This window comes from Crassostrea angulata, chromosome 5, assembly GCF_025612915.1.
Source record: "Crassostrea angulata isolate pt1a10 chromosome 5, ASM2561291v2, whole genome shotgun sequence".
Classification (NCBI taxonomy): Eukaryota; Metazoa; Mollusca; class Bivalvia; order Ostreida; family Ostreidae; genus Magallana; species Magallana angulata.
Window position 1 is genome coordinate 56,673,684 of NC_069115.1, and position 21,837 is coordinate 56,695,520.

The 21,837-nt window shown below is 36.8% G+C and overlaps 3 protein-coding genes across 4 annotated transcripts; 1 reads left to right on the forward strand and 2 right to left on the reverse strand.

The window, feature by feature from the left end:
• Nucleotides 1–13: 13 nt before the first annotated feature.
• On the forward strand, nt 14–10,439 carry LOC128182677 (probable ATP-dependent RNA helicase DDX10). Its single transcript, XM_052851394.1, has 17 exons — nt 14–228; nt 2,000–2,060; nt 2,343–2,473; nt 2,620–2,778; nt 3,058–3,178; nt 3,483–3,597; nt 3,685–3,781; nt 3,887–3,991; nt 4,211–4,373; nt 5,799–5,985; nt 6,302–6,389; nt 6,486–6,574; nt 6,770–7,259; nt 8,760–8,921; nt 9,109–9,168; nt 9,544–9,671; nt 10,133–10,439. Exons 1-17 carry the CDS (start codon nt 55–57, stop codon nt 10,359–10,361), a joined length of 2,559 nt encoding a protein of 852 aa, XP_052707354.1. The 5' UTR covers nt 14–54; the 3' UTR covers nt 10,362–10,439.
• Nucleotides 10,440–10,608: 169 nt separating this feature from the next.
• LOC128182682 (neuronal acetylcholine receptor subunit beta-3-like) lies at nt 10,609–16,099 on the reverse strand. Its single transcript, XM_052851399.1, has 7 exons — nt 15,704–16,099; nt 13,545–13,681; nt 12,852–13,006; nt 12,209–12,663; nt 11,861–11,947; nt 11,200–11,318; nt 10,609–11,079 (listed from the first exon to the last, which is right to left on the reverse strand). The coding sequence occupies exons 1-7, from the start codon at nt 15,855–15,857 to the stop codon at nt 10,747–10,749; spliced, it is 1,440 nt and encodes a 479-aa protein (XP_052707359.1). The 5' UTR covers nt 15,858–16,099; the 3' UTR covers nt 10,609–10,746.
• Nucleotides 16,100–20,403: 4,304 nt separating this feature from the next.
• Nucleotides 20,404–21,605, reverse strand: LOC128182688 (uncharacterized). 2 transcript variants are annotated; one of them, XM_052851406.1, is made up of 2 exons: nt 21,185–21,605; nt 20,404–20,906 (listed from the first exon to the last, which is right to left on the reverse strand). In XM_052851406.1, the coding sequence occupies exons 1-2, from the start codon at nt 21,327–21,329 to the stop codon at nt 20,572–20,574; spliced, it is 480 nt and encodes a 159-aa protein (XP_052707366.1). In that variant the 5' UTR covers nt 21,330–21,605; the 3' UTR covers nt 20,404–20,571. The 2 variants fall into 2 exon arrangements, with proteins under 2 accessions (XP_052707366.1, XP_052707367.1); XM_052851407.1 differs by having other exon boundaries at nt 20,404–20,903; nt 21,185–21,599.
• Between the last annotated feature and the right edge of the window lie 232 nt (nt 21,606–21,837).

Below are 21,837 nucleotides of genomic sequence, written 5' to 3' on the forward strand. Positions count from 1 at the left end.
GTGATAATTTGGAACTCTCTTCTGAAGAAGATAGGGAAATATATACATTTCAACATGAATCCGAAGGGAAACACGAGGGCGAGATACTATGAGACAAACAAGCCTCGTAAAGATAAATTCAAAGGCCACAAAGGGAAAATCAGGAAACAGGAACTGTTCAAATCCAGGCTGAAGAGTTCCCAAGTCATCGATTCTGAAATAACAGAACTCCAGTTGCGATATGCTAAGGTCAGTTTTCAACCTGAAGGTTTACAGCAGGTTAAGGCGAAACTTCAAAGTCTGTATGTGTTTTCGATAATTAACACGATGGGGAAATGTAGTAAACTGGGCTACTGAAAAGTGTAATTGGGCAGTCATATTTTTTTGGGGGGTATAGAAATTTGAGGCATAATCCTGTTATTTACTTCGCGAAGTAACTAAGTTTGACGTTGTTGACGTTAACGTCAAATCTATCTGCACTCCTTCTCTGTCTAATGTCAGTCGACCCAATAAGACCTTAATTCCACACATTTCGACTCCTGTCATTTTCGGCCCGTACAAGTAGAATCCATTTATTCCGTAATAACAATTTATGAACTTATCAATTTATTCCGTAAACAGGAGTATATTGGCCTACATTGTTTCATAAATATAGCTTCTCATTTTAAAAGCGAAACGAATAACAGGAGTATATATATACCGAGGCATTTCATTCTAAATAGCACTGCAAGAGGAAGGTTTCTCCGGGAAAAGGGTTTCTTTGGGGGAGAGATATATAAAAAATGGGGCTTGGTATTTTTGGGGGGGAATGAACATTTTAAAAGTTTGAGAAATATAAGTTTTCATTTTAAAAGCGAAGCGAATAACAGGAGTAAATACCGACGCAAAACCTTGGAATTTATTTGCTTCGCGAAGCTAATAACAGGAGTATATATATACAGAGGCGAAGCGAATAACAGGAGTATATATATACCGAGGCATTTCATTCTAAATAGCACTGCAAGAGGAAGGTTTTTCCGGGAAAAGGGTTTCTTTGGGGGAGAGATATATAAAAAATGGGGCTTGGTATTTTTGGGGGGGGATGAAGATTCTAAAAGGTTAATAGATATAAGTTTTCATTTTAAAAGCGAAGCGAATAACAGGAGTAAATACCGACGCAAAATCTTAAAATGTACTCAAAACTACCGCAATCATTAGCCCATGAGGCGCACTTGAATTGTTGTCAGTCAAGGTAAAAAAATTCAATCGTTCTGAATCGCATTTCTTCCTGAGAAGAGTTCATTTTTTTACAATACAAGAGAAGGCACACGGGATATTTACATTTTAATAAGCATACAAGCAATATATTTTACACAATTTCACAAAGTAAAAATACGTTGAATAATGAACATAATTTGGTACTATGATAATAACATGTTAGCATAAAAGTAGATTTTACAAATTCATAATCCAACCGGAAATTGTGTAAGAGAGGATAACTCTTTCAATAACGATAACTCTAGTTTATGAAAGCGGAGGCGGCTTCAGTTTTATACAATGAATATTAATGAATAGGTAACATGACCAATTACTTACACTAAAACCTCAGTAACACTGTCCATGAAAATCTTATGGATGTTTTTACGGAATAAATGAATATATGCTTGTTTACACCGAAAATGACAGGAATGGAAATTTGTTCTGAATGTGTATAATTGAAGTAAGAATGCACCTTAAATGTCATTGTGAAAACTTCTGACACATTTGACGTTAACGTCAACAACGTCAAACTTAGTTACTTCGCGAAGTGAATAACAGGATAATGCCAAATTTGAGATTTCAACTGTTCAAAATACTGCAAGTTTTATAAATGTAAAACGTTATCATAACAGAAATATTTAACCACATTGACAAATGTTAGATTTAGCCCCTGCCTCAGAAAGTATTTCTGTACTCTAAATTATAAAAAGTCAAACTGATGTCATGATGATTTAATAAATACAATGAACTGATTTACTATTCTTTTATTTTTGTATTTTAGGTTCAAGCAAAAGACATAAAGACATTTTCAGATTTCCCACTGTCAAAGAATACTTTAGATGGTATGTTAAATATTCTTAAAAACGTTAAACATATTTCTTTTTCATGTATTACTATAGTATTTCAATAGGTTTGTACTCTGAAATTAGATAGTTCTGTTGCTCGAGTTTGACCATTGATTACAATGAATGGCCTGATTTCAAACCTTTATATTGTATCCCTTCCCTATTCAATTATGTGTGCTGCATCTAATTTTGATAATGTCCCAATGCTTTAAAAACTGAGTTTATTTTGTTATTAACCCCTTGATCCATAGAAGTTTTCATGAATTGATAATCTTTCAGGGCTTCAAAAGGCTAAGTTTACCACTCCCACAGAAATTCAGAGGGAATCCATTGGACTTGCTCTACAGGGGCATGACATTCTTGGTGCAGCCAAAACTGGATCGGGGAAAACCCTCGCATTCCTCATTCCAGTAAGATCAGCTTTAAAAAAATTAATATCATTCTTATACAAGTATGACTCTAATAATCATCTTTTGACAAAATAACATGTTTTGGCTTCATTAAACAGAGCAAATTTGCCCTGCTCAACAAAATTCTTTTCTGTAAACTCTTTTAGGTTTTGGAGTGTTTATACAGACAGAAGTGGAGTTCCATTGATGGACTTGGTGCTCTTATCATTTCCCCTACAAGAGAGCTGGCTTACCAAACATTTGAAGTGTTGAAAAAGATCGGAAAATTACATGATTTTTCTGCTGGCCTAGTCATTGGAGGAAAGGTTTGTGACATGTCAAAAATAGTGTTTAAATCTGATATTAACCACCAAAGGGATTTTTTTGGCAGTTGTTCATTTTTCATGCATTGTATAAAATAGATTTATGTTACATGTATTACATAAAGAGAACAGTAAAACTCACTTGTATGGAACTCAACAATCAAGAAAACTTTTGTTACGAGGAAGTTTTTTCTTTACCATCCCTTTATTTGAACACTTTTATGTTCCTTTTATTAGGAGCAAGTTTCACTGGGTTTTTTTTTCATAATGATTTCTTGACAGTTGCTGAAGGAAGAAACAGCCAGAATAAACCGAACCAACATCATCATCTGTACCCCTGGACGACTGTTACAGCACATGGACGAAACCTTCAACTTCACAGCAGACTCACTACAGATTCTTGGTAAGGTCGCAATTTTCAAATCACTGTAAACCTGGAAATGTTTGGATGGTGAAAAATGCTGTAAAATTTACAGTAACTGAAGGATTACAAAAAGTATCATTATACAAACTGTTGAAAATGTACGCAACTTAAATTCAGTCATCATGTGCTTAAGGCCTAAGATTTGAAATGAAATTTTAGACAATAACCATTTCTTATATATTCAGCGATGTAAATTACGGCATTCATTTATTTTTATTTTTGGAGGTGGGGGGGATTAAGGTCTTGCATTTATAATACTTAGTGGTATATCTTTTGCACACAGTGTTGGATGAGGCTGACCGAATATTAGACCTGGGCTTCAGTCGAGACATGAATGCCATCATAGAAAACCTGCCCCCAGAGAGACAGACCCTACTGTTCTCTGCCACACAAACCAAGTGAGTGTCCTCAACGTTTCAACAATGGATAAATATTTGCCTGGATTATATATAATTAAATATTGATTAAAACTCTGTATCTTATAGATCGGTAAAGGACCTGGCCCGCTTGAGTCTGAAGAATCCAATGTTTGTGTCCGCTCACGAGAATGCAGAGCATAGCACACCAACTCAACTTGAACAGGTACGCAGCCAGAAATAAATTATATATTTTGTTTTTTAAATTCACTGTATTGAATAATTCATGTAAACATATTATGGACTTGATGACGATGCTTTGACATTTTAGAACTATGTGGTATGTGAACTCCATGATAAAATCAGCATGCTGTGGTCCTTTGTGAAGAATCACCTGAAGTCTAAAGTACTAGTGTTTCTGGCGAGTTGTAAACAGGTGAAAGACTTTTTTCATCTATTTGCGTGTAAAGTTTTTAATTCACTTTTCTAATATCATGGGGAAAAAGGTTAATGACAGAGAACAGATGTATTATGTAGAATTCTATGTCACATCTTCTCATATTACAGGGGTAATCAAATGTTCATTTGAATAAACGATTTTCAATAGTGAATATAATTTTCTTTTATTATAACACACCCTTGTATTGCCTCTTAGGTGAAGTTTATCCACGAGATTTTCCGGCGACTGAGACCTGGGGTAACTGTGTTGGCGTTACACGGGGCCATGAACCAGCTAAAAAGAGTGGACACTTACAACCAGTTCTGTCGTAAACAGAATGCTGTCCTCTTCGCCACAGATATAGCAGCTAGAGGATTAGGTAAGCTTCCAGAGGATGCTTTATGAAGTAAAACATGTTAATGTAACTATTAAATTGGAAAATTGTTGAACACATTAATGTTACGAGGGTTGTCCCAAAATAGCGTAGACAGGACACATAATTTATAATCTGTTCACTGCAATTTCATTAGATTTCTATGTTTTCTTCAATGACCCTTTGGCAAACAATACTGAAAAATTCAAATCTGTATTTTATTTATTTCTCGTGAAAATGAATAATTAGTAACAACAAGTTTTGTCAGGCGGCGCAATGTGCGACGTCGAAAATTTCCAGTTTTACGTTGTTGCTAAACCCTCCACATCGTTTACGACAACATTTACGTTTTAAATCCGAAAATGTCTCAGAAAAAATATTACCTTTGAACAAGTAACCTGAGTGCACATTCAACATATATTTCTAGTTTTTTTTTTTGTTTTTTTTTTAAATATTTTCTTAGTACAATCGATCTGTCGGCTCCAAACTTGCCTGTATTACTTTTGTCTAACGTCCGTATTGCCGAAATGTATTGTTCAGCATTTTGAAGTCCATTGATATCGTTCGGGGTCTCTTTTTTCCACTCATTTTTATCATACTTGTTCAAATATTTTTAATGTTGTTTAACTACTTATTCACAAAACGCATTTTTAATCGATTTTGTTAATTTAATTTACTTCCAAAGCCGCTTAGGATTTATTTCATGGTCTTTACAAAATTGTATCAGTTACTGCTGCCCTGCCTTAAACGCTGACATCGTCATTTTATTACGAGTTAACTTTTCAACTTGTCACAATATGCGCTATTAAATATTTAAAAATTTTGTTATAGCCAAAACATTTTTTGAGTAAATAATAGAATTATTATCAAATATCTATGTATGTTTTATTTGAATTTTTTCATTCGAAAAGTACTTTTCCTCGCAATTTTCTTTTCATTATGTTGATTTTAACTTTTTGTTTTTGACATTGCGCCGCATGTTGAATTTCTAATCAAACATGCTTTCATTTCACTAATTTAATCTCAAACAATATTTGATTTTAAAACATTATTTGAATGCACATTTCTTGAACCCTTTGTGGCACAAATTTCATCTTCCTTTGTCTTCGATTAACTGAATAACGCCACTTATCTACGCTATTTTGGGACAACCCTCGTATTGGCTGGAAAATTGTTAACGCTTTTTTTTAAAAACCTTTTGAATGATTCAAGGCCTCAAACAATTATTGAGAGATAATTATCATTAGAAAATCACATCTAATTAAATAGGTTAATAATGTGTATATTTCAGTGAAATAAAGAAATAAAAACTTTGTGTTTTATGGAGATCCTATAATCATATTCAAAGATCCCAATTTTAGACAGCCCATGATTTAATATTATACCACAGATGTACATACATTATAAGTGTGGTTGTTGTCTCTCTTTCAGACATACCAGAGGTGAACTGGGTGATCCAGCTGGACTGTCCAGAGAATGCGAACACGTACATCCACCGGGCAGGGAGAACCGCTCGCTACCAGAAGGGGGGAGAGGCCCTGCTAGTCCTTGTACCATCTGAGGAGAAGGGGATGATAGAACAGCTGGAGGCCAAGAAAATCCCCATCAACAAAATCAGGTAAAGATTCCCATTGACAAAATCAGATAAGGAATCCCCTTGCAACAAAATCAAGTAAGGGAATTCCAATCAACAAAACCAGATATTTTAAGGGAATTTCTATACAGAGAGGAAATTACGGTAAGGATATACGGATAGGAAATAATTGGCAATTTATATCATTTATGTCATCAATGAATAATTGTTAGAAATAAACATTATAGTCACTGTCTTTTGAGCTTAAAATACTAGGCATCGTTAGATGGTTCTTTTCATTTTTTAAAATTTTATATTTGAAAACTGCATTTAAAGATGAAATGTTTTGTAATTTAAACAGAGTAAATCCCAAGAAGTTATGGAGTATACAGGCAAAGCTGGAGTCCTTACTGGCTTCAGACCCCTCTCTGAAGGAAATGGCCCAGCGGGTAGGTCTGCCACTCTGTCTGTCCATTTGTCTGTCTGCTGGTTTGGCTTTGATTATCTTTTATCACAATTGCCAAAATGAATGATTTTATTTGTAGGCTTTTCTAGGATACCTTCGATCAATTTTTCTGATGAGCAACAAAAAAGTGTTTGATGTACACCAACTTGACACAGAAAAGTTCTCTAGGTATGAATGATTGAAGTGTATATTTATTCTTGCTTATTTACGTTAACAAATAGATATGTGTAAGACTCTGTAAGACTAAAGATATGATGTGTGACAAGTCATGCTTATCTAAAAATATATTGATATAATTCAAAATTTATTTCATTTCTTAAGAATTAGACTCTTTAAGCATGTTAAATAAAACTTCCTTTCCAGTTCTTTAGGTCTTGCCATTCCACCAAGAATACGGTTTTTGAAACGAGAGGAAAAAAGACAAGCTGAAAGAGAAGCTCAGAAAAAAGCAAGTTTGGAGAGATTAACCCAGGCAGCCGAGGAAGCAGGGAGCTCTTCGGGAAGTGAGGAAGAAAACTCTTCAGAACAAGAATCTGAATCAGAAGCAGAGCAAGGCCATACTGTAAAACATACAGAGGAATCAGACTCTTCAGAATCTGAAAGTGAAAGTGAAAATGTGAGAACTAGTGAAAGTGGTGACCGATTAGATTTCAATTTGGATGATGACAATGACGATTTGTTTACTGTCAAGAGGACTGTTCTTCCTGATTCAGAGAGTGAGGAAGAAGATGGTGATAAACTAAGCAAAGACAGCAAAGAGAAGAAAGCACAGAGTAAATATGCACTAGCAAAAAAATTACAGAAGAAGAAAGTGAAAGTAAATACAAAAGTGACATTCGATGAAGAAGGAGAGGTAATAATAAATTGTTTATGAATGATGTGAGAGAAAGAAAAACTTGGCAACATTTCAAATTATTTTTTATATCAAAGCAAGGCTTTTCCAAAATAAGTCAATTAACCAGGAATTTAAAAATGGGTTGGATGAAAAGGGGGTTTGGTTTTCATAAAAAAGGATGCTAGTAGTTTCTCTATTATGGCAATCACTTTTTTATATATACAGTAAAACTTGTTTAGTACAAACACGGATATTGCGAATTCACAGATATAGCGAAGTCATCTTGGATCCCCAGCTATGTAAATTTAATGAATTTCTTATACGGTTATAATGAATTACGGATATAACGAAGTAATTTCTTAGTGCTGAAACGAATACCATAAATCAGTATTCGAATATTCGTGAGTGCTATTCGATTCGTATTCGAATATTCGTAGACGTCATAGACAATGTATTAAGCATATATGATAGTTTGTATTACTAAGTGGGTGTATGTGTAGACTGCTTAAACATGTCAGTTTGAAGTTGACACTTAATGCATGAGTATCCATTGAATTGGGTGCGCATTTAATTTTTAAGCAAATAATAATATCCTGATTTTTTAAAAATTTCCATCAACTACAATCAAAAGATTTATTACTTCTTTAATGATATACCGCAGTCCTGACTCCTGGATGAGGCCGATACGTTACTTCGTAAGTCAGTCCAAATATTACCGCCATGTTTGATATAGTATTAAACAGAAAACTGATAACGCTCATAACTCCAGAAATCTTCTGTTTATTTAAAAAAAAAAAAACAAATTATATCGAGGTATCTTTTAAAAAAACTTTCGATGTACCTTTCGATATTAATTCTCCGTAGCTCACACTCGTTCAAACAGTTAAGTAATTTTTTTCTTCAGCGTCTGACATGAATTGAAAAATCCAGAATGTTTGTCTCCGTTCGATGTAAACCCTGCTTTTGCTTTCAAGGTAAACAAGCATGGCGGAAGAGTCTATTACTGGGTTAAGTAACAGACTCTACCAAGCATGGCAGTCATAGCTAGATGGCTTTATAATTTATATTTACTTTCGTTCCAAGTAAAATGAAATAACACGATGCTGCATAGTTTACAGTGCTTGATATGGGTGTTTAACATGTGATCGAATATTCGAATGCTAAATATACATTCGAATATTAGAAATTTACTATTCATTCGCGAATATTCGAACATTCGTTTCAGCACTATAATTTCTTAGGTCTCAGTGACTTCGTTATAACCGAGTTTTGCTGTATGATTTTTTTTTTAAATCAATATTTGTATGAGGTATACACAGTTTAGAGTGTCCTGTGTTAATATTTTTTCTTTGCCATTTTTTGCTAATTCTCTGAAGTTCCAATATGAAATTTTTGTATATTTTTTTACAAGTAAATTTCTACCTCAAGTTTATGTGATTTGAAGACATGGCGTTTATTGATTTTTAATGGAAATTCTTAATAATCAAGTTAGCAATAATTATTGACTGTGTGCTGCAGGCTGTGACTGATGTGATGAAGAAGTCAACAGTGGACAAGGATGAGGAAGAAGAAGAGGAGGAGGTGGGAGGGATCGACATCGCTGCGGCCAGAGAGAGAATGTTGGAGGAGGACAAGATAGATAAACAGATTTACAGGGAGCGGATCAAACAAAAACACAGGGTGAGTTAAACAGATAGGGAAAGGATTAAACAAAAATGGGGATTTTATTGATCTATTTTCAGTTAATACACAAATCATGTTTTTTTTTGGTCCAAAAGCGTAGTTTTCAGAACCAAAAGTAAGAAGTAGAAATCATTTTTTGAAATGGAAAGGAATTTTCTTATGTTTCACTTGTTTCAATTTTTAGGAAGAAAGGTTGAAGAGGAGAGAGGAGAGAAAAGCCAGGAGTAAAAGAGGCCACGTGGAGGTATGACTTTGTTTTTAGGTTTTTGATTAGAGAGACAGAGACAAACAGGGAAATGGTGATAATACAATGTTTGGCGTTTTGGACCATCTAGAAGTACTCTGTACGTTCATTTAAATTTTTGATTTCAAATTGCAATAATTGTGCAAAAAAGCTCCTAACGTAATACATGTACTGGAATGCACAAAATTTAGATTTACTGTGAGTTCAAAAACAGTATAAAATTAAAATTGATTTTTTTGTTTAAAGGAGTTAAACTTATCTCAGAGAGAGTTACCTTACTTTGAAATGGACAGTATACCTTAATGCAGTGAGAGAGCCTGTGGGATGGTATGTTTTGTTGGTTTTTACTATACAATGTTTTGTTTTATTTCACAGGAAGTTGAGGATGAAATGTTGGTGCAGCTAGGAGATTCTGGGGATGAGGATGAGAGAGAAGACCCCCTGAGTTTCATCCCCACCCCAGAGAATTCTGACGAGTCGGGCGATGACAGTGAGGATGATGTGTGAGTACACAGAGTGACTGGTTTATAATTGGCTACACTGTAGATCAGTGCTGCTTGGAGTCTTGGAGGAGTTTTAGAATTACGTCAATATTGTGAAACATGCAAAATATTTTCAAGAGGGACCCGGGTTCAAAGGAAAAAATAATTTTTTTTGCTAGATTGGTCCAAGGCCTATTTTTTGGTCAATTTACCGGTACTATGTGAATTTAATTTTGAATTTTTAAGGAGGGAGGAGATCTCCACCTCGACCTCCCCCCTCCCTTTAGATCCGCGCATGATGGAATCACGTCAAACCTTTTTACTTAAATCTTGTGAATCAAATTTTTTAATGTGTCATGTTTAACAAAACAAAATCATAGGAATCTGAACAAATCTTCAAGATTTGAATTCAACATACACAATTTATATGTATATACGAGAATTGCAATAAAAAAAGGATTTTATTTGTTTTTTAATGATAGGCCATCAAAGAAAAGGAGAATGGTTGTCAACAGTGATAGCAGTAGTGAAGAAGAAGAGGAGGAGGAAGATGAGGAGGAGAACAGTAAAGAAGAGGATGAAGGCAGTGAAGAAGAGGATGAAGAAGACATTGGGGAAAGCAATGAAGAGGAGGAAAGTGAAGATGACATGGACACTGGTCTTACCTTACAGGATGATGAGGATATCGCCCTCAGATTATTACAAAGCTGATGTACATTGTTCAGAGAAATCTTATATCATGTACTGTAATTCATCTTCTCAAAAAATTAAACTCAAAGGTCAAGGCAACATTTTTCTTTATGATTAATGTGGAAGGGTCAGATTAAGGGTTGCATGGTCCCTGTTGATTAACCTTCAAATGTGTTGCAAACTGCTTTGTGATGCAATTGTTTCTAATTAGTGTATACTAAGATTTTTAACTCTTTATAAGTTGTCCTAAAAACCATCAACACAGATAATCATTCTTGTTTTTCTTTATTTGGCAGTCTTGATTGTCTTTAATAAATAATCTTCAGTACCCACCGAGTAAATCACATGGTGTATAAGAATATGGAGCATTGAACTGTTCAGTATTTTAACATCTCCGTTTGAACAGTCAAACAAGTAAAACAAACGTGTATAAAAGGAATGTGGCCCCAAAAAGAAAACACAACACCCTGTCAAGGACAACTGCCACCTCTTTCCACTCGTTTTGCACTTCCTTTCGCGCCTGCGCAGTTTTTGTACAAATGATCATCGTCTGCACATGACGTAATATTTCTTCCACGTCCTTCTCTAGTTTACTTTGGTTGCCGGAAATGTCCGATTTGACGATTGGTTCCACAGCGGGAATGTCCAGAGATTTCATGGAAAGAGTGTCTATTTCATTGAGGGGGAAGTACGCGTCATCACCGAGACACACGAGTCGACGAAGTCCCCGCAAAATGCACTGTAATAAAATTAATAAATTAAAGTGATTTTTTAAATAAAAAAACGTATTATTTTTTCACAAAGTAACGTTTTTATGATGAAGTAGCAATACAGCAAATACATGTATATTTTTTCTTACCTGACGCATCAGTTCGGGCACCCTTCTACCTCTTGGACCACGTGACTGTGTGTTAATGACCCAAATCGAGGCTATCATCGACAAGGCTATCCATATTAAGGTCACACTGTAATAACTCGCTTAAAACGAGAGAAAAAAAGAATCAGTAAATAAATCACTAAATGTACAGCGGCATTGTTATCAAACAATCAGCCTCAAGCCGATTTATCTGATATTGCATTTATACGTTATCACCAACGAGCTGTCAAAATCCTCCTCCTTGAAGAAAAACAATATCGATGTCTTCAATGTAACACCACGGGAGGAGATAGGGAGGGAATAACAATAAACACATTTGTTTCAGCGCGTAGAAATCCGCTATGGATGAAGAAATACCATATCCCTCTTCACCCACAAGAGATAACCTAATTCCTAAGTTCTGTAGGGTGAATGATGCAGCACCTCTTCACCTGATCGCTACCGTTTTGTGTAAGACAAATCAGCGATGTTAAAGGGGGCTTGATTTAGGAGACAGTTATCGAACGCACTCAAAATGACGAAAGACAGATTCTTACAAGAGCTCCCATCAAAGAACGATATGACTGCCACGAAAAAACAACGATTATTCTTGTGTTAAAAAAAATAAAATCGTCGTATGTTGGGTGTAGGATGTCATACGCACCTAGGGTCGGGATCGTAGGGTGGGCCTCGGGTAGGAAATCCTGCAGCATTATTAACAGAAGGATAATGCCCAGCATCAGCACTCCTCCTGAGAAAACCATAAAACAAACAAACAAAAAACTAAATTCGTTCATTATAGATGTAATAATTACAGGAATGAAACTAAACATAGACCGAATAGAGAAAATTAAAAAATGATGTGTACGATCACCATTGACATGCGTTCTGATTAAGACAAAAACATCCTATCATGTTTAAGCTCATATAAGGTTAAAAAAATGACAACTAAATTTCGATTTTTTTCCAATGAATGCATGTTAAAATGGCGCTATTTCTGTTTTAATCAAACCGAGTATCATTCGCTCCTTGGAGTCAGGGGGCAGAATGAACTGGAACGGGACTAGGATCGCCAGTAGGACTGCCGGCAGGATGAACACGTGACGGTAATACGTAGGATTCCTCTGTAACCGGAAGGAGAACTCAATCAGCGGGTACTTGTTAGTGGCGTACTGGAACTCTTTGTCCGACCTCGTGGCCAGGCTCTCTGTCACACTCCACTCCCTGTTTACTCTCAGGTCCGCAATATCCAGGCCGTTCTCTCCGAATGCGAAGTGCGTCAAGTTGATGTTGGAGTTGTCATAAGTCCATGACCCGAATGTTAATTTACAGATCTGTTCATCGAAAGGAAACTTGGTCAGATCGAGGGAGCAAGGTGCGCGGAGCCTCATCTTGGGACTGTAGAACACAGTGCCTGTGTGGAACACAATCACCAGGGGGTCCTGCTTCTCTGTCACAGTATCTGCACTGAACCAAAGAGAGAAGAGATACACTGATATTTATGATATGACTGTTATACAACATCAGTACCTGTTAATTTGTGAAAACGATAAATACCTGTATAAAAGTACTAAGAACCAAATAAAGACACTGGTACTTATTTATCTGGACTTTCGACACAGGTACTTTTTATCTGGACTAACGACACAGTATACCTGTTGATGAGGACTATGTCAGGTTTCCACACCGAGGCTGCCGGGATGTGCACCGTTATGATTCCACCGTATTTGGAAGGTTCCCATGACAACCGATAGTCCGCCCAGAGATGACGAAGAAATGCACCGGACTCAAAAATTTCCGTTTTTTCGTGCTATATTGTGGATGTAAAACAAGACTTCAGACTTACTGTACTCACATATCAACAAAGTAAGAATTCAAGAACTTTTTATATATCTTAACCATTTAAAATAGCGTCAGATTTCATCTCCATTTACATTTTCAACTGTCTTTGTCTGTGATAACGTTGCGAATCAATTTTGAACCCTAAAACCCAATAACTTCATAAAACATGAGTGACACAAAATGGGCGTGTCTTATAGCGTTAACCAAAACGTATTGGCTGCGCCGCTTAGTAATGCATAGCATGTGCTACATTGAAAAAATAGTGGTTTTAAAATAATGTTGTTTTAGCGTGTATAAATTGAAAATAATATAAATACAAGTAATAAGGAATTATTCTTTGAATATTATGAGGTGATAATTTCGGTCAGACGTGGTCAAATATATCATAAAGCCCGAAGGGCCGAAATTATCACCTCATAATACTCAAAGAATGATTCCTTATTCCTCAAATAAATGTCAATGTTTTTTAGTTTCGTTCGTTCCGGAATCTGTTGTGCTTTACTCACCAGTTCTGCTATTTCCGTCATCGCCAGCCCTAGAGCAACGACCACTGCCGGGTTGGAGGCGTTTGATGGGCGGATCATAGGATTATACCCTGTCGTGAGGGCTTTTATTAGCGCCCCTTCCTTGCTAACGTCCACTGCTGTAAAACGTGAGAACTTATGGTATAAGGAAGAACATTTAGGAAATAATAAGAAGCATGTGTTTTATTTAAAAATAATAAGGATCATAATCATTCTTTGGATATTATGAAGTGATCAAATACAGTCGGGGTGATTAATTTGAATAAAGCCCAAAGGGCTTTGTGATAGATATGATCACGCTCGACCCCTAACCCTGGGGAGAGGACTAAAATAAGTAAAGCCTGATGTCCAATCCTAATATGTACTTATTTGCATAATAAAATATTTGTTAAATTAAATAAATCACGCTAGACCGTATTTGACCACCTCATAATATTCAAAGTTTAATTTCTAATTACTTATATTTATATAATTATCAGCAATTGTTTCCTTAATATATAAGATAATTGACATTTTCCGATTATTTTCATTTCGTAAAATTATGCAAACCCGCCTGCATTCCGACATTATGTCATTTGCGTCATTGGTGAAATCTGTTGAACTATACATTATATGATTCGTAGTGTTATTACAAACAAAGACACTAGAAAATATAAATATATGTTGTTGAACGTCTAATCGAGATAATTCCTCTCAGAAAATAGGTTTATGTTTTTGAAAAGCAGGCTTTTTATTGAACTATCGAACATTCTCTATTATCTTAACGTTAATATAGGTAAATGATAAAACTCTGTATAACTCAATTTATGGTCTCAGTACCTGCTGTTTTACTTATCTCTGAGAAAGTTTTGCGATAAAAAAAAAAGATTGATAAGAGTCCCTGTATACTGGTATTTATCAAAAAAATTATTTCCTAATTTTCAGATTTTTATTTTAATCCCGCATGTACACATTCAATGATAAAAAAAAACCACAAAATTCTGAAGAGTGTATAAAGTAGAACATCTGTTTAAACTGAGATTCGTGACCAGTGCTTTGATCCGTTTAAAGTTCTGAAACAAAGCATAACGTGCTTTATAACAGGGCCTGCTCATCGAGTCGTAATAAACTCTATTGTCTGGCATCTCTCTGAGTTTGAGGAATGTAGAGACAGCGTTGCTTACATGATTTTACACCATATATACTGAGACACGGCACATCATTGGGTGTTTATAAGATCGAGGCTGGTCATTCTGCCCCCATGTTTACCGTTAGTCAGCGCCACGGGAATATCAAAGCCCGCTTTGTTTAAGTTTAGCCTCTTGCGTTGATTAGAGCTAGGTAACTTTATAATGTTAACTTTTCAACTGTTTATTGTAGGCATACCAAGCTGTTTCAACGTTTTTACAAGTATCGGGGGTGTAGTGTTCGATTTTCATTTGAAAAGAATGCAACATCGCTCGCCCCATGGGTGTGTTTGGGGTATGGGGTGCGGCACAAAGTTATTGTTTAGATTATTTGAAATATATGTCTACAAATAAATATTTATTGCATTTTATTTGGCCTTTTGAAAACAATATAATAATACACAGAAATAATTTTGATTTCAGGAATTGAATCCGAAATTTAAAACGTAAGCGATTTAGAAAAAGTACATTAGACAGAAAGACAAATAACTCCACACTGAGCGACGTAATTGGGTGTTTTGTGGTAATTCTGGCCTCTCGTTCATTCTGGCAGACCCTTGTAAGAACCTTGTTGAACTTTGCAGCAAACGGTAATTGGGACAACAGAAAAGTGAGTTGGCATCTTGAAGCTAAATCAATATTAACAAGGAGAAGTGGTCTACAATAACTGCTTTCCGGTACTGTGTATCGTTAGATTAAAAACAAATTGGAAATGGTTCACTTCCAGAACCCAAGTGATAGTTTATTTCATTTTATTTCGCAGTTTGAAACTTTAAGAGTTTGGTGCGATTTTTTATTCCATATTTAATGATCAAATTCTATGACGAAAATTAAACCGTAGTGCGACTTACCCTCAACACTATATAATTTTGTTTTTAATTTCCGTTTAATTAACCAATGCCAAAACACCAATAGTAAAAGCAATACTCAAACACCAAAAAAAATGTCTCTCTCTCTTTTTTATACCTCACTTACCCGAAATAAGACTTGCGGTCATCACCAGGCAAAGTAAAACAGCCATTCTACCCCACCCTGGATCCATAGTCCCAATAATCCAGGAATAAAAACGAAAAACCGCCAACAGGTTTTTTTCAAGACCCCATTTTCTTCCCGGAGAAATAAAGCACATGTAATGATCTTCGAGTTATCGTTGACATCAAGTTTGAGATGTACGCGTTACGGAAGCCAGCAATCACGCGAGCGAATCACAGGAGACCCCGCCACTAATTGTTGTGCGCCATTCTCGCGGGTTAATCCCCCGCACGTCCATCATTAAAGAAGTATTTAGCAAACAGAATTTGAGATGTATGTATAAACAGTTTCCTCCGAGTTAAGGCGTGACTCCATTGAGCGCTATGGCGGCTTGGAGGGACCCCACGTCGCGCGGGCAAGTTTATCGGGATCAGCTTTTTACGGTGCGGAGATCGAGATAATGGACCGAGCTTGGAATCCCGGGAGAGCTCGGTCAAGTCGGCACGCGCGTGCTCCGCGGGGGGTCGAACAGTGTCTCCTGGTAAATCACACGCGCAAAAAAATTCGATGTTAAAAGTTACACTCCAAATTTCAAGAGTTTGTTATCAGTTGGGAATATCGGAGCACCTACTTCCACTTTCATTGCTCCCTCACAACCCCACTTCAAAGTAAAGCCCGGCTTTCATCAGTTAAAAGATATACCTACATGACAGTCACTCCAGACCCTGTCCTTGTTTTGATTTTCTGTAAGGAGTTTGATAATGGCGAGCTGTACAGTCTGTTGTTTCGTTGATCTTCCTGACATTCCAGTATAATGGTTTTTTTCTTCGGGTTAAGTGGAAGCACTTTTAAGAAATTGTGTTCCGAAAATCTTGTCTTCTTACACTAAGTACTATCTCCATAAGGCACTGCATGGTTGGATTTGCATGTACTCTTTCTTTCTCTCTATAATTAATGGAGGGTTTCGTTATATATACCACTGCGAACACAACTATATTCATTTCTTATATATTTAAAACCTGTAAAAGAACAAACTTCTAATCCGGAAATTAAATAATTGGTTTGATATGAGTTTCATTCATTCCTCGCCTTTTGACGTCGGGTTCGGATAGTCTATGATCACACAAACCTATCGGTGTCCGATTTTCCCATTCTGCCAAAAGGTTGACAAAGTTTAAGTAAATCTGACATAAGCCATTAATAACATTGTTTGGCATTCACACCGCTAGATTAGCCCCATTGTGTTGTGTCATCCTCCACTGTCTCTCTGCCGTCTCCCGGGGCAATGATTAGTTCGGGGGTCCATGGATAGAACTATCGGGGTACGCGGCACGGACGGGAGGAATATGGAAGGACGGGTATATAACAGCACGAGAGGACAAACAGAATATATCCCCGATAAAGCTATACATCATTCCTATACGTAATTAGTTTCTCTTAAAGGAACCAGATGGTGTTTGAACAAGAGACCTTTAAAAGCTACCACAGGTGTGTCATTGGAGGAAACAAAAGATCTATGTTTGATAGAAAGTGATTCTGTGTTTTAAAAATTTTGAAATTTCAAAAGAACGAATTCTTTTTTCAGTGACCTGAGAGAAAATAATTGATAGATGATTCTTTTTTTTCTTTTTTTGCTTCTTCAGAAATTTAGAAATGATCACGCGTGGGGATTGGTGCGCGATCGAGGGGCGATCACTCATAGACAACCCAATGTGAACCAACAATTATTAACGGAATCCAGTCATCATGTACAATATCCATCAAACGTTATTCCAGCTCCGGGAGAAAAACATTTAAAAGAATTGACGTGATGTAAATCTAATTGAGCGCGTCCGCAGGCTCCTCCAGCGCTCAGCTCAATTTACAACGAACAAGGAGCCGACTGTCAGGGGGCATAACCCTGCACAAGGAACTGATTACCAGAGGCCATAACCCGAAGGGGAAATGTGTCGCATGTTTATTGCTCTTTAGAATTTTTTCTCGCAGTGCTCTGCTGCTGCGTTGTACTTATAAGTCGTAACAATAAAACAAAGCAGGGACTATATTTTTGTCTTGTACACGCAGGAGTTTTTGAGTATTTCTACTTCTTTACGTTGAAAACATACACATTTGTAATTTTTTGTTCGTGAATGTATATTAATATCATCATCATAATAACCGCCTTAACTTATAAAATGATGATAAAAACAAAACAAGACCAAACTCTAAAGATTATAGAATGAAGAATATAACGAATGAAAAACATTGAAATCTTTGCTTAAACTTGCTAATGTTAATAAATATATTGAATGTAAGCTTTTTTATTCACTCCGTCCACTGTATGCAGTTATACAACCATTTCTTTTTCTTTTTAATTTTACTATTCTTTTTTTGTGGAAGGGCTTGTCTCGGGTCATGTAAGTTCGTGTAACCCCAAAAATTACATAGTTCTTTTTGTTTAAGAATAAAATTACACATATGTTCCAAACACATGGTCTTTATTTTTGTTTTGAAGGCCATGTTTTATCATTTCTATTTCTAGGAAGAACAGACAGTAATGCATGCAACTGCACGGATTGAATAAAAAATATTAATCTGAAAATGTTCCTGCATTCTGTTAAAACTGTTTCTCTAAAAAAAAAAACTTTCAGAAACTGTAACTATCCTTGTTAAGTATAACTGTTTTGATCTTAGAAATGTTTAAGGTGGTATGGTACACCTCCATACTGGGACGTACTTCCTATCGAAACAAACAATAAAATTAAGCACTATTTTATCAATATTTTCATAACCAAACTTTTTACCTAGCACAATGGGTTAGAGGGTTAACCACTAATCCGTAGGGCATAAGTTCAAATCCCGCTGGTGCGATTAGAATTTTTACCATTCCAAAAATTCTTAAAACATAATTTTTGGTCATATATTGTAAAATTTAAAAATTCTGGACCGGTGAAAGTATTTTGAATACAAAGTACTTTTATCCACTTCATATTGACAGGTGCCCCTACCATCTTAAATTAAAAGACAAACTCCAGTTATCACACCCCGTTGCACATACACAACGCCACACAACATGGCTTCGTACTATCACAACACCACACAATACACCGTACACAACATGCAGTCGTACTATCACGCCACACAACATGCTGTACACAACATGCAGCCGTACTATCACAAGACCACACAACACGCCGTACACAACAAGCCGTCGTACTACCACGTCACACAACACGCCGTACACACCAAGTACTATCACGTCACACAACACGCCGTACACAACAAGCCGTCGTACTATCACGTCACACAACACGCCGTACACACCAAGTACTATCACGTCACAAAACACGCCGTACACAACAAGCAGTACTAACAACGCCACACAACACGCCGTACACAACGTCACACAACACGCCGTACACAACAAGCAGTACACAACAAGCAGTCGTACACAACATCACACAACACGCCGTACACACCAAACAGTACTAACAACGCCACACAATACGCCGTACACAACAAGCAGTCGTACACAACGTCACACAACACGCCGTACACAACAAGCAGTCGTACACAACATCACACAACACGCCGTACACACCAAACAGTACTAACAACGCCACACAACACGCCGTACACAACAAGCAGTCGTACACAACGTCACACAACATGCCGTACAAAACAAGCAGTCGTACACAACATCACACAACAAGTAGTACTAACACGTCACACAACACGCCGTACACAACACGCCGTACACAACAAGCAGTCGTACACAACATCACACAACACGCCGTACAAAACAAGCAGTACTAATATAACGCACACAACACGCCGTACACAACAAGCAGTACTAAGACAACGTCACACAACACGCCGTAAACAACAAGCAGTCATACACAACGTCACACAACACGCCGTGCACAATATAGCATTGAATCATGGTTTTTTGAAGTATACACTCTCATAACTGCCGCGGTGTGTGCATACAAATTGAGTAACGCGCGTTAGCGCGTTATGAAAATTTGTATGCACACACCGCGGCAGTTATGAGAGTGTATACTTCAAAAAATCATGATTTAATGCTTATATTTACATTTTTTAACTTCTTGCCTTGTCTGCAAATGTGAATTATACCTTAAAATTCCGATCTTATCCTAAGGGTAAGTTAATATTAATGGAAGAGCCACAGTAACAGCCACGAGCGTGCACTTTGATTTTCGCTTGTGACGTTGCAGTTTACAGCGTTCAACGTTTGTGACGTCATGATAAAACTCGTTAATTTGACCTTTGACTACTTGTTGCATTTAGAGGCATTTGAAGATCACAGAATTTAATGGAAAAACACAGTAGAATGTAAATATCAAGCAGTACTAACACAACGCACACAACACGCCGTTCATAAAAAGCAGTACTAACACAACATCACACAACACGCCGTACACAACAAGCAGTCGTACTTACACAACGTCACACAACACGCCGCACACAATAAGCCGTCGTACTATCATAACATTACACAACACACGATTGCACAAACTGTCGCCTTAAGTTGAAACACAAGCATGGGCGTGTTATCGCGTTGTATCAGCATGTTGGGCGACAGCAGCTGCGCCTTATGTGACAATGTGATAGTGAGAAAGAGTGAGGTGTGTGAATTTTGTTACTGCAACAGAGATTTCTTAATTATAGATTATGTCATGTTTTAAAACATTTAATATCAGAAATATTTTATTATGTGCAAGAAACCAGCATTACAATTTACATATTAACACTACATAGCACCCAAACCATTTCTGCTGTTACTCTAAATAAAAATAAAATTCAATTGTGAGTGTCTATGGTTTAAAACAAGCACTACGTGTACAATTAAACGTTAAGACTGCGCATGCTCACACCTTATTCATAAAGAAGTCGGTTATTCTGGTCTGTTCCGGACCAGGGGTCAGCTTCTCCAAGAAAGTCCCTCTCAGCCTCCTCAGGTTGACCAGGACTCCCGACATCCACTTTCTGTCCTCTGATTCCGCCGTTCTTTTGTGAAACTTCAAGAATTGGATCAGAGTTCTGACAGCGGTCAGTGCCTCCCAGATAGCTACAGGTACCTCCTCTCCCGAGCCTTCCTCTGTGTCGCTCGAGTCCTCGTGGAGGGCGTGTCTTGTACGGAGTGCACGTGCATCAGTGGTAATGTTTCTGTTCTTTAGAGTTTCTCTTATTGTTGTCAAGCCTGCTAAAATAAAGAAAAGGTTGTTATTGTATTTTCTGAAGTCATTGTGTAGGCGAAAATGCAATATTTTGTCACATTTATACACACCAATTTGATATTTGCATTTACCCGGCGAATTCAAAATTTGCAATACATGTATAACAGATTTGTCATTTAACGGTCATTATATTTCCTTAAAATGCATCGTCGGAAACCAACGGGCAGTCTCGCAGCTGTTGGTTTCCGACGATGCTTTCACAGGTCCACTGATTTCGACACGTGATACTCGAATACTGTTTTACCTAGTTCCTGAGAGGTTTCTTTATTGATAAAATCCCGGATCTCTGTCACAGAAGCCCTGGGATGGAAGATCTTGTAATGACGTATCTTGTTCGTTACATTGGCCGGAGTTTCCACTCGTTTCCTCTTTAAGGGAGGAGAACACATTGCGATAATGGCGTGAATACCGAGAACACTCTTCAATCCTTCAGTACTTTGATTTACTTGGAAAACCTGTCTGACCGAACCAATAAAGCGGGATTCAAGATGATCCGGTAATAATAGGCCTTTTAAATTTTAAATATTTAATTTCATTTACCGGAATTTCATTCAATCAAAATTTCCAGAAGGAGAACTGCCACAAGGGTTCCTGTTTGGGCGTCACATAAACTAGTATATGTATTTCTGCTCACACACTGAGCGAATCGCTCACCGTGATTTTTACTCACGCGTATGTAAATAAACTTTACTTACGGAAGTTCAATCTTTTAAGTGTTCTTCTCACAGATGTAATGGTTATTACAAGAATGAATTCATTGGCAACAAAAACCAGATAATTAATACTCGTTTTGGAAAGTTTACACTTCATAAACTGTGAAGATTAATTAAAAATCGTACTGTAGTGTGCCCCAATCTATATTTTTTATAAGCAAAAAACCCGTCCGACGCGCTCTTT